Genomic DNA, 13942 nt, shown 5'->3' on the forward strand with positions numbered 1-13942 from the left:
CATGAAGTGCTTTGAAAGGCTGGTCATGGCTCACATCAACACCATCATCCCAGAAACCCTAGACCCACTCCAATTTGCATACCGCCTCAACAGATCCACAGATGATGCAGTCTCTATTGCACTCCACACTGCCCTTTCCCACCTGGACAAAATAAACACATATGTGAGAATGCTATTCATTGACTACAACTCAGCGTTCAACACCATGGTGCCCTCAAAGCGCATCAGTAAGCTATGGACCCTGAGACTAAACACCTCCCTCTGCAACTGGATCCTGGACTTCCTGACGGGCCACCCCCAGGTGGTAAGGGTAGGTAACAACACATCTGCCACGCTGATCCTCAACACAGGGGCCCCTCAGGGGTGCGTGCTCAGCCCCTTCCTGTACTCCCTGTTCACTCATGACTGCACGGCCAGGCACGACTCCAACACCATCATTAAATTTGCTGATGACACAACACTGGTAGGCCTGATCACCGACAACAACGAGACAGCCTATAGGGAGGAGGTCAGAGACCTGGCCGTGTGGTGTCAGGACAACAACCTCTCCCTCAACGTGATCAAGACAAAGGAGATGATTGTGGACTACAGGAAAAAGAGGACCGAGCACGCCCCCATTCTCATCGATGGGGATGCAGTGGAGCAGGTTGAGAGCTTCAAGTTTCTTGGCGTCCACATCACCAACAAACTAACATGGTCCAAGCACACCATGACAGTCGTGAAGCGGGCACGACAAAACCTATTCCCCCTCAGGAGACTGAAAAGATTTGGCATGGGTCCTCAGATCCTCAAAAGGTTCTATAGCTGCACCATGGAGAGCATCCTGACTGGTTGAATCACAGCCTGGTATGGCAACTGCTCGGCCTCCGACCGCAAAGCACTACAGAGGGTAGTGCGAACGGCCCAGTACATCATTGGGGCCAAGCTTCCTGCCATCCAGGACCGCTATACCAGGCAGTGTCAGAGGAAGGCCCTAAAAATTGTCAAAGACTCCAGCCACCCTAGTCATAGACTGTTCTCTCTGCTACCACACGGCAAGCGATACCGGAGCGCCAAGTCTAGGTCCAAGAGGCTTCTAAACAGCTTCTACCCCCAAGCCATAAGACACCTGAACATCTAGTAAAATGGCTACCCAGACTATTTCCATTGCCCCCTCCCCTCTCCACACCACTGCCACTCTCTGTTGTCATCTATGCATAGTCACTTTAATTAACTCTACCTACATGTACATACTACCTCAACTAACCGGTGCCCCAGCACATTGACTCTGTACCGGCACCCCCCTGTATATATTGTTATTTTTTACTGCTGCTCTTTAAATTTGATTTGATTTGTTTAGACCAAGCCTGCAGTCCAAACACGTTCATTTTACCCCCTCAGCTCTTTCGCTAGCCATTTTCCCTCGGGGTAATCCCCGTCGAAACCAGATGCAGTTTGATTGCCATCTTAAGTGGAGGTCCAATGGCCCCCTAGGCCCTCGATTTAGCTTAAGGGAGCGAGTGGAGAACTTTGATCACTTGTGGGATTGATATGACCCACAATTCAATGAAAACTGTATTCATGTTTCAAACTCCGGTGGCCGCGAAATGTAAAATTTTATCAACATGGCTTCAGATATCAAACTGTGTGTGTGTGTGTTTGTGTGTGTGTGTGCACAACTGCAACCACACTAATGGTACGGTACGTGCGTGCTTTTCTATTAGGGTCGTTGTGTGTCAGTGGATGGCTGTCTTGCTCTTGCACCGGCGAGATTAAAAACAGAACCACCTATTTGAATCATATCTCTAACCTACAGTTTTACACGATGCATGTCTTTAATAGTGAACACAGACAGCTTTTTAATAAGATTCCGTGTCTCCGTTTGTACAGCTATAGTATATTAAAACAGTGGGTGGTACTGCATGAGGACACAAGGAGCCATTTCTCATATCCAGTCTCAGGGCATGGCCAGACAGATATTATTTTAATTGTCTGTCATTTTTTTTACTGGCAAAAAATCAATATATAGATCAACAGTCGGCTTCTTATCGTGGCGACCACAGAGTCATTGTTTGATGGTTTCTTGGTTTCTTCCCTCTTATCGGCCTGTGGTGCCGTAGAGCCATGCTGGTGAATGAGAGACTACTAGAGCTCTATGTGGCTCTATGGGGGTGCTGCTTGGCGCTGTCAACAGGCTGCTAACTTGTTGGCTCCCACTGTGAGGACCCAGGCAGAGAGGTGTCTAGCTCATTGCCTGCAGCAGCAGCACCACCCCCCACCCACCTCATGACAAGGAAAGATACTGTATGTCCTCTCCAAAATAATTACCACTGTCAGTGTTTTAGCTCTCTGGGGATTATTACATAGGCCTTCTCTGTCCTTGTACCCAAGAGAAGAGACTTCAGCTAAGGAGACCGAAGTCAAAGGTACACCTCAACCGTACCTCTGTCATAGCGTTTATTACAGGGACTCAGAGAGAGAGAGAGCTCTGTAGAGAGAGAGATAAAGAGGTTCCTCTGGTGTGTCAGTGTCATGGCTGTGTGTGAACCGTGAACCGTTGACTGACCCCAGCTGCCTCTCTCTCTCGTGGGCCTGTGGGCCGGCCGTTCCCGTCCCCTCTCCCCGAACAATGGCATGTTGTTCTACTACCATCCCGCCCTCTCTGTCCGCTGGGCTCGCACATCTGCATCCTCCCGTCCTCCACCTCCCCTCCTCCCCCCTCCACATGACTCCCACCGGGGAGGCTCCTCATGACCATGGCGTATCAGTGCTCGATACCACGTCATCGGAGAGCGTGCATACATTTCCTCCTTTGTTTTCTCCAGAGGGACAGGGCAAGGGAAGGAGTGCAGTGACATTTGGATGTGTTTGGGGGGGTGGGCGTCAACTGTGCCCGGCCAAGAGCCTTTTCCTGCGACCTCTCCCTGAACTGAACCCTGTGTTTATGGATTAGGTCTGGCCAGCAGCCCTGCATGCCACCACGCCCACTAACACACACACATACACACACATACATACACACTTGACTGGGCCTTGGCCTGAGTGGTTTGACTAGCACTACCCTGTATCAACATTAGGGAGAGGAGAGGAGAGGAGAGGAGAGGAGAGGAGAGGAGAGGAGAGGAGAGGAGAGGAGAGGAGAGGAGAGGAGAGGAGAGGAGAGGAGAGGAGAGGAGAGGAGATTGAGTGAAGACGATAATGGAAGAGAAGAGAAAGAGGTGACAGAGTATAGTGAAAAGTACAGAGATGTTGATGTTACCTGCTCACTCTACACTCTTAGAAAAGGGTTCCAAAAGAGTTATTCAGCTCTCCCCACAGGAGAACCCTTTTTGGTTCCAGGTAGAACCCTTTTTGAGTCCAGGTAGAACCCTCTGTGGAAAGGTTTCCACATGGAACCCAAAGGGGCTCTACCTGGAACCAAAATGGTTCTACCTGGAACCAAAAAAGGTTCTTCAAAGGGTTCTCCTATGGGGACAGCCAAAACCTTTTAGGTTCTAGATAGCACCTTTTTTTTCTAAGAATGGAAGATATCGCTCAATATGAGATACATACAGAATATCACTTTGTTAGTTTATCCTACAATTTCAGACAAATCACGTCTCTATTTCAGCATATCCTTTAGCAGTCTACAATGACTCCCCACTGTCTGACTACCCTGTGCTGTAGGTCTTACCCTAGTTCAGTCAATGCTAATAAGGGCTGTGTTGGAGAGGAGTCCTGGTTGTGTTTGTTTTCTGGGCCTAGCTGGCTGGCATCATACCCAGACGCCGATCAGCTGTACTGATAGCACAGGAAAACCAGGGCATGCAGCCTCCCCTCCGCAGCCTCCCCTCCACAGCCTCCCCTCTGCTCCAACCTCCAACCCACCCTCCAATTAGAATACACTCTCACTCACAACCGTTGCCTTATGACCCCATTCAACTTAAGCCCCTCCACCCACCCACCCACACACACACACACACACACACACACACACACACACACACACACACACACACACACAGGTGTGTCTGTCTGTACATTTGAGTTGGTATTTATTTTTCTACATTGTGAGTTTGTGTTAGGAAGAATGTGTTTGTTTGTGCATGGTTATCAGTGGGTTTTATGAGAACATGTCTGTTTGTGTTTGTGTGTACAATGAGTGTATGTGTGTGTTAGTGTCTCTGTGTGCGTTAGCATTGTGTGAATTCTCACTCAGGAAATCGCAGGTTCTGCCTTCTCACACAGGATGTGTTTTGAATTCACTCACCCAGTTCACAAAAAATGTGCATCCTATACGTGGTACAGAGTGGACGGTACCATACGAGAAAGCATATTAAAACACTTATCGAGTTCACAGCTACACAGAGCAAGGGAAAACACTGTGTTACGTAACACAGAGTCCTCTCTCCTTATAGCAGACACAGACACGCACCCGCTGCCGTTTTATGCTCATGGAAGAAGCCTCATGTAAGATTTGCACAATAACAGAGAAAGAAACGTTGCTCAATCATGTCCGACTTGTTAATCTTGTTCGCCGTCCCTTTGGTAACGAAGGATTCTTGGGTTTATGGTTTTATTCCATTCTTTGTGAGCCACAGGCACCACAGGCTAATGATAGGGTGTGGGATATGGTAAGCTTGGAGAGTGGAGACACAGAGAATGACATGGGGCAGACAGCATGGAACCCTGACGTGACATGAGCGGCCTCACATCTCTCCGTGATTAGCATTAGCACGTGTGCTAGCTAGTGTTAGCATTGCTAGCACCATAGGGCCCACACCTATAACCACAACCTAGCCTTTTTAGGTTAGAAGTGACAGTAAGCACGGTCTGAGGTGCGTTAGCTTCTCCGTTTGAGTTATGCTAAGAAACTAGCGCTCGATGAGGAAGTGGCCTAGCAAGCTTACCTCTTAAGCAGCGTTCAGACAGTGGTCAGTGTGTGGATGACTGTGAGAAAGGCCTGTGTGCACTGACTGTACTATGGTATGAGTATGTACAGTAGTAGGAGGTTTGAGTGTTCTCCTTCCCTTTGTGAAATCTCAACAACATTTAGTGGCCCCACCCTCTCCTCACGTTGAACTCTGGGTGTGGACAAACATCATACTGGACTAAATAGTAAAGTGAATTCCACAGTGTTTTGGACAAAATTCCTATTCACTCAAGAAGAGTGTGTTATTGAGACCCCAGAGTGTATTTGGTGCCAAAAAGTGTGTGTGTGTGTGTGTGTGTGTGTGTGTGTGTGTGTGTGTGTGTGTGTGTGCGTGCGGAGATAGACAGGAGTCCACTGTGTATGCTGTTCCTCCCTACACACCCTGGTCAGTAGACGAGAGACAGAGAGAGAAAACAACGCTTTTGACGGCCCGTAATCTTCTCAGTGAAACCAATTCAATTGAATCCCAAGCAGAACGAATGGAATTAGGCGCGGGAATTTGCTTAAGTTGCCATCTTGGCACAGACAATGGTTTAGTGTTCAGGCAATGGGTTAGTGTTTAGGGGACGACCTCACGTCACATTGCCAGGAGAATGAAGGGAAGAAAAAAAAAGGAAGACAAGGAATGGAAAGAGAGACAGATTGCCCTGGTCCACATATACAGCAGATGAGAGAGAGAGATGGAAAGGGGGCACTGACAGGGGAGAGAGGGAGAAGGTTTGCGAGAATCTAGTGAGAAATACCAACAGAACAATGTGAACCAAAACAATGGGTTAACGATGGGTTAACTGTTTAATCTGAGCACATACTTGTGAAGATTAGCAGATATGAACAGACTTTTCATCCAGGCTGTTCCTGTCTGCAGTCTCTCTCCTACCTCAGCTTATCTCTCTCTCTCTCTCTGTGTGTTGGGGGGGGGGGCTCTTGGCAGTGCTGGCCTGGGTCTTGTGATGGGGGATCGGTCACAAGACGGGCAGACAGGCCCTGGATCTCTGGTTCTCAGGGGGTTCCAGCCAGACACAGGTGCCCCCTCCTCCATTTCTAACACAGGTGGAAGAGTGGGACAGAGTGGTCAGAAGATATGGGCAGGCACCAACTCGAAATATCAAAACTCTGTCCTACACCGACAGCCTAAACACTTCATATTGACTATACACATTACTGGTTTGCAATACCAAAGTATATTTGTGAGCAGAAGTCCATGTGGCGAGGAAGCATATAAAAAGCCTCTCCTTTTTTGGCACCCTTCAGGTTAAGCAATTTCTCATCTCTCCACCTTCACACCCGCATACACACTCGTCTACTCTCAGCTGGCTCTAGGTAAGTCGTTATATGGTGATTGGGTGGGTGTTACTGGCTGATCTGTCTCATATTACCCCTGGATGAGCTTCTGATTGCCACCAAATGCCTCCTGTTTTGCCTGGAGGAAAAACAGCCAATGAATCAAAATGGCTCCTCTGCTCAGTCGTCGCCGCCAATTTGGCCTGGGTTTCCCTGGCAACGCAAACTTGGTTTCTCTCTGAGGACAGAACGACAGGGAGAGATAGTTCTAGCTGTTAGGAGGCAGGCTGACTCACTGACACGGCCATCCAACAGAAACACCGTTGCTCTTGTTATTTCATCAAGTTCTTGACTGCGTTCCAAATGATACCCTCTTCCCTACACAGTGCACTACTTTTGACCAAAGCCATGTTGGCCCTGATCAAAATTAGTGCGCTACGTCGGTGTCATTTGGGACGCCGACCTTCTCTCTTTTTCCTCGCCAGGCTTGAATACAGTGAGAAATGTCTATTGAGTTCCCATAGGCTCAAGGTCTCTTCTTTTCTTTGTAAGAGTCAAAGGGGAGAGGAGGTCTGCCTGTGCGACTTAGCAACCAGCGACTACAATAGATTAAAATATAACCTCTCCTTGGTTACCTTTGTCTCTGTCTACTCAAGCTTACGGTGTGTGAGTGAGTGTGACCAAGGCAGTGGACCACAACTCCCATCCCAACATGTTGCTGGTGATAACCACAGTCAACCACAGCAGTTTAAATATGCTTGAGACAGGCGTCTGTTTTGAATGTAAATGTCCATGTTGTGAAATCTCTGTTTGCGTTGCTCTATTGGCTCTGGCCTCAGATAAGTCGCGGCCTTTACTTGGTCAGGCATGAGTGACCTTTATGGACCACGTTCAGTTCACATCCTCCATCCAGTCAGTCTCCTTCTGTCCTCTCTGTTCTGCCCCACTACTGAACAGTAACCTATTGAGACCAGGCTTAAGACACACACAGTGACATACACACACACACATACAGTATGTTCAAAAACAGTGAATCATACACACACACACACCGATACTACATCAAACAGCCATGCTGATGTAAGTTACACCTACAGAAAGCAATGCTCTCACACAACTGCCACTTTGTCTACAAAGGTCATCATTGACAATACATTGTTTGTCGTTTCAAAGATGTATTCCCATATGAGAAGGTTTTGTTTCAACTGGCACAGTTACGAAACAATGTTTTCTTGTTTTCTTGACCCCATGTCACACATTGCTCCCATAGCCAAAACAAATACCCCAAATTACCCTAGATTCTTAGTCAGGTCATCTTGCATAGAGCTAAAGTCAACCATTGTCATTTGACGTACAATGGCTACTTTCTGTAGTTGTGGATGTTTGTGTGTCTCTACGTCTAGTTTTGGGTGTTCCTTTTTGCCCAGGGCGGCGGGTAGGAGGTAACGTGATGTGTGCTTAATGCTCTCCTTGCTTACCCCTGAGCCCCACACACACACACAGCCAGCCTCTTATTGACTGACCCGGCCTGTCCCAGTAAACAAAACAAATCCCATTTCCCTGCAATAGAATGGATGTATATAATGGAATTTATGGGTGCCTCAAGACATTTTTATATCAGCTGAGTTGAATTGAGTTGGAGGTGTCTCCCTGAGTGAGTATCTCTTGAGGTAATGATTGGTGAAGCTTGGATAGAAGTTATTCGGTATTATACTTCCTCCCCATAGTTACCCTGTTTAGAGAAACGACTAGGTAGAAAACTAAGGGATACATACACAAGTCTTAACCACCCGTCTTTGTCTCCCTATCCTCTCTCTCTGCTTTATTGGCATGACTGGGTGGTCGCCAAAGCAATGTATATATTAGTATTACACACTGTATTGCACACTGTATTACACACAATGTATATATTAGTATTACACACTGTATTGCACACTGTATTACACACAATGTGTATATATATTAGTATTACACACTGTATTACACACAATGTATATATTAGTATTACACACTCTATTACACACAATGTATATATTAGTATTACACACAATGTATATATTAGTATTACACACTGTATTACACACAATGTATATATTAGTATTACACACTGTATTACACACAATGTATATATTAGTATTACACACTGTAAATGAACAATATGTTTGAGCAACAATAATAATATATCAACAAAAACAATTCTACATGGAAAATAATACACAGAAAAAGCAACAATTGAGAAATGTAATCTACTAGGGGTTATGTGTATGACATGTTGGGAGCTTTTGTCTCTGTTGTATTATAACATGGCAGGACGTATAACCTGCAACAACATCTACCATCTCTACGTTTTCTCCTAACAACTTCTCTCTCTCCAGGTGGTGTGGGCATCGCGGCCACCCAGCTGTGCCAGACAGTGAAGGACGTGACCGTGTTCGGGACGGCGTCGGCCAGTAAGCACGAGACCATCAGCCAGGGCGGAGTCACGCACTGCATTGACTACCGTACACGGGACTACGTGGAGGAGGTCCGCAAGATCAGCCCCAAAGGTGAGAGGTCAGGGGTCATCTGACCTATCTTACAGCACGGAGATGGGCTGCGTCTCAATTGGAACCCTAATGCCTATATAGTGCACCCTATGGGCCCTAGTCGAAAGTAGTTCACTACATAGGGACTAGGGCGCCATTTGGGACATAAGCATGGTGTGACCCATACTTTCCACAATATGATCCGTGATATAAGTATACTGAGATGGGTAATGGGCCCTGAGTCATGCGACCGTTTGTCCTAAGGAATACTCTGTAGTTGCAGTGTTGTGTTTGTCTTCCATTTGCAGATAACAAACTGCTAGACGTTTCCATTTCGCTGTGTCACGACTCTCAGCCCTGATAGCTGGGGTGCATTTGAGACGGTCGGTGGTGTAATGGGCACTAGACAGAAAAGTGCTTTTCCGCTCAGACAAAGTATTTGAGAAGCCTGTGACTCAGTGTGGATCACATCCCCCAACGTATCCCCAAGGCCAGGGCTCTTAAGATCCCTCCCGCTTTCTGCCTTAGGAGACATTCAATTCATCGCTCATCACCGAAACAGAACGTCCTCCAATTCCTCACTCTTTACTCACTTACCTCTGGTTTCATAGAAGCAGGGTGGAGGATTTTATACCAGGAGCTCATTTGGTAGTACCCCTCGCAGCAGCGAGACAGAGAAAGAGCGAGAGAGACAGAGAGACACAGAGAGGGGGGGGGGATAACTGATATTCTGGACAGAAGAACATGTCAAATTAGCGGCAGGGATCGATGAAGAGTTTGTCGGTCTGTGTGACTGTGGCTCAGTTAGGGCAGGGTCCTCCTGAGAGCCTTGTGAATCAACGGGACTATCAGCTAATGGGGAGAGGAGAGGAGAGGAGAGGAGAGGAGAGGAGAGGAGAGGAGAGGAGAGGAGAGGAGAGGAGAGGAGAGGAGAGGAGAGGAGAGGAGAGGAGAGGAGAGGAGAGGAGAGGAGAGGAGAGGAGAGGAGAGGAGGACTAACCCACTTTAAGGAGACCCACATTCACAGAAAAAAAACCATCATTGGGAAAGATCGAGGCAGCATGAGCAAAGATATATAAAACGTTGCAGAGAAACTGAATGAGCCTGGGTCTCAAGCTTTAGTTTATTATTTATTCTCTCCAAGAAATCACTACCTGGGAATGGAATGGAACTCCAACAGACTAGGATAGGATAATGTTTATTCCTTGTCTTATCAGTGACATTAAAATGAGTAGAATTCCAGCGTTCTCTCCCCTCCCGTCATTTGGCATATGTATGAGCTGTTCTGCAAAAACATAGCAAGGCCTGCCCTCCTCCCTCTACACCACCGGCATTCTAATAGGATACCAACCAAGCAACATTGAGCTGTACTGACTACCTCTCTCTCTTTCCTCCTCTCCTCTCCTCTCCTCTCCTCTCCTCTCCTCTCCTCTCCTCTCCTCTCCTCTCCTCTCCTCTCCTCCAGGGCTGGATATTGTGCTGGATCCTCTGGGAGGCTCAGACACCCACAAGGCTTACAACCTGCTGAAGCCCATGGGCAAGCTCATCACCTACGGTGAGACAGGAAGGACAAAAGACCCCAATCATACTTTGCTTTATTTCAAGACATATCAATACCAGTGGTTTAGAACACAAATAGCACAGTGTGCACAAAACATACACAAAGGGTTGTGAATTATTAGGCACTTCCTGGGTGCACTGCTTCCCTACAGAGGTCCGTGTGTGTGTGTGTGTGTGTGTGTGTGTGTGTGTGTGTGTGTGTGTGTGTGTGTGTGTGTGTGTGTGTGTGTGTGTGTGTGTGTGTGTGTGTGTGTGTGTGTGTGTGTGTGTGTGTGGAAAGGCCTCTGTAGTCTCTCTCTGTGATGATGCCAATTTGCAGCGGGCATGGCATGCATGGGACAGTGGGCTTGGGAGGCATGCCTGGAGAACAGGGCCTTGCCTTCTGCATGTTGCAAAGAAGACTAACCACCCTGATCCTTTCAGCCGCTCAACCCTTCTCTAACCCCCCCACCCCAACACTCCCTCCCCCTCCCTCCCTGCTGCTCCCTTACCAGTTTATCAGAAGTATGCATGGCGGAACAATGGGCGTTCTATCCACACGGAACCTGGAATGTCTGAATTGTAGCAGACTGAATACCTCTCCAGCTCCCTCTCCTCTCTCTAAGCACGCTTTTGTGTCCCATCCACAGGAGAGAGGGAGATGGTGAAAGAGAGAGGATGAGACAGAGCGAGAAAGAGAGAGAGGAGGGCAGAGAGGGTTATGAGAACAGAGATTGAGAGAGAAAAGGGGATGTGTGGAAAGTGAGGCTGGGAGGGAGAAACGAGGACAGAGAGAGGGAACAGGAAAGAGACTGAGAGCATAAAGGAAGAGAGGCAGAACGGGGGAAAGAAAAGAGGAAGAGAGGAGGGGTGAGTGAGTGGGTGGGTGGGTGAGGATTGTAGGCTATGTGGTACCTGCCAGGACCTCAGCCTGGTAATAGAACTGTCCATCGGGAAAATGGCACTGAAATGGGACATACTGAAAAGATAATGTTAAAGAGAGATAAAAGAGGGGGACCTGGCGACAAAAAGTTGAGGGCAGAGAGGGTAAGGCCAGAGCAAGGGAGGTAGAGGGAGAAAGAGGGAGTTGGGGTAGATGAGACTGAAGTGGACTGAAGTGGGCTGAAGTGGACTGGGGAACAATGGCTGATCAGTCAATCAATTATACACAGACCCAAACTGACCCTACACTGAGAATAAAACCGACACCAGGACCCCTGCCCCATTCTCTCACACACACACACACACACACACACACACTATTAGAGGCAACCCGTTTTAACGCATTAACACCCTTTAACCCTTTGCGCTCTCTCCCCTTGCAGGCGCAGCTAACATGCTAGCAGGCCAGAAGAAGAACCTTCTGGCGGTGGCTAAGACCTGGTACCACCAGTTCTCCATCCACACACTCAGCCTGATCCAGAACAACAAGTCAGTGTGTGGCTTCCACCTGGGCTACCTGGACGGAGAGGTGGAGGTCATCCTGCAGGCCATGACCACCATCCTGGACCTCTATAGGCAGGGCAAGATCAAACCACGCATCGACTCCACCTATCACCTCGAACAGGTGTGTGGGTGTGCGTTTGTGTTTATGCGTGTTTGTGTGTGTGCATGTGTGGGTGTATGGTTGGGCGTGGCTCTATGAGACTGGATGGGATTAGGCACATGTGTCTGTGAATAAAAGTCTCTCCCTCCATCAGATGTCTCTTTGAGTGAAAGACAGAATCAGATTGACAGAGAGAGGGATAGAGAGAGGGTGAGAGAAGGGGAGAGAGGGGGAAGAAAGAGGGGACTGATATGTTCATTGGTTAATGCTAGGGCCAGTCAATGGTTAGGCCTGTGATACTGACCAGAGAGAAGTGTTTCTCTCTCTCTCTGTCTCACTCTCTCTCTGTCTCACTCTCTCTCTCTCTGTCTGCCTCTCTCTCTCTCTGTCTCGCGCTCTCTCTGTCTCGCTCTCTCTCTCTCTCTGTCTCTCTGTCTCGCTCTCTCTCTCTCGGTCTCTCTCTCTCTCTCTCTGTCTGTCTGTATCCACAGCTTATTCACTTACTCTCTGAACTCTCTCTTTCTCCGCCTCACACCCTCCCTTTCTCTCTGTGTATCTTTTTCTCATTTTCTCTCCTGTTGCCATGGTAACTCCCCGTTGGTCTGCCAGCGCTTCTGTCTTAGGGAGGGGCCCCGGGTATGACAACGAGAGACAGAATGGGATGAAGGAGTGGAGGATGGAAGAGGGTAGATGAGAGAAGGATAGAGAAATGCGGTGGATAGAGTTCAAGGAAAGATGATTGTAACAGGAAGTGGCATGTAGTAATAGCTGTTACAATTCCTCTTGGTGTGAATTCTATTACATATCATCAGCATAAAACAGCTCTTAAACTTGAATTAATAAGATGGTCTATCGATTAATGTGCCCCGGGGATCCCAGACACCACACCCTGACTCCATCTATCACCCCCCCCCTCTGATCTATCCTGTCCTGCTCCATGTCTGCACTATATTAAACATGTTAACTCATATTGAGCAACTCCGTCAGGGCTTTGTACTGTAGAGCATATCAAATCAAATTATATTAGTCACGTGCGCCGAATACAACAGGTGTAGACCTTACAGTGAAAAGCTTACTTACGAGCCCCTAACCGACAGTGCAGTTGAAAAAAATACGGATGAGAATAAGAGATAAAAGTAACAAGTAATTAAAGAGGAGCAGTAAAAAAAGAACAATATATACAGGGGGGTGCCGGTTCGTCAGCTCTGATGTCTAGAGGGTCTTACCGTTCTCAGACTGACAGACTGACAGACACAGACAGACACACACAGACAGACAGACAGACAGACAGACAGACAGACAGACAGACAGACAGACAGACAGACAGACAGACAGACAGACAGACAGACAGACAGACAGACTGACAGTGCTTCTAGTTGTGATTATTAGTGCATACACTGCAGGGAGGTAGGGAGCCACTCACTGTGAGAACACTCAGTTAGACGGCTGAGGCAGACTTTCAGAGAGAGAGAGAGCGGAGCAGTGAGTGACTGAAGGCTGGATGCTTGAGTACGAACAACAATTACAGTGCTGCTTCAGTAATTGGGCTCGTTGTGGTTTCATTCACACAAGCTACACTTATAAATCCCTGGCGTCCCCGCCCCTGATTACCGCACCTCCAGAGTCTCAGTCCTCTCCTCCTCCACCTCCTCCTCCCCTTCATAGGTTTTTCATTAAAGTGGTGTTCCAGAGCTTTTGTATAATGTCAGCCAGTAATTTTGAAAGTAGTGTTCACAAGTCAAAATGGGTCCCCGGAAATTGTGCACAATTGTGTACTACCATTTATCATGGCATGTTACGTCCTGAAAAATAAAAAATATATTAAAAAATATATATATATTTTTTTATATATAGCATTTTTGGGCAATTCGTATGATATGTTAATAATTCTAATTCATACAATATGTTACAAATTTGTAAGTGCTTAAGATCCCGGACTGCATCTTTAAGCATTCTGTCCATCTGAATATCACCTGAATATCACCTCTCCCTCCTTAACTCCGACATGACTCCCCCTCTTCCATGCCTGTGTGTGTGTGTGTGTGTCTCAGGGCCAAGCTTTGACAAGGCTTTGGGTTGCTAGGAGATGGCCCTCTGTTGCCGTGGCATTGGTCTTTCGGTGGTCTGCCTGCCTGCCTGTGCGGGCTGGCGTGGGTGGGG

At 47.6% G+C, this 13942-nt stretch overlaps 1 protein-coding gene across 1 annotated transcript in view; it reads left to right on the forward strand.

The window, feature by feature from the left end:
* LOC106607262 (synaptic vesicle membrane protein VAT-1 homolog) overlaps nt 1-13942 on the forward strand; it is a 40118-nt gene that overhangs the window by 19125 nt on the left and 7051 nt on the right. Inside the window, exons 3-5 of the mRNA XM_014204055.2 lie at nt 8548-8718; nt 10163-10252; nt 11562-11803. Of these exons, the coding sequence (XP_014059530.1) occupies nt 8548-8718; nt 10163-10252; nt 11562-11803 (503 nt within the window). The remainder of the gene's footprint in view (nt 1-8547; nt 8719-10162; nt 10253-11561; nt 11804-13942) is intronic.

The sequence above is a fragment of the Salmo salar genome, chromosome ssa06 (genome assembly GCF_905237065.1).
Source record: "Salmo salar chromosome ssa06, Ssal_v3.1, whole genome shotgun sequence".
Taxonomy (NCBI): Eukaryota; Metazoa; Chordata; class Actinopteri; order Salmoniformes; family Salmonidae; genus Salmo; species Salmo salar.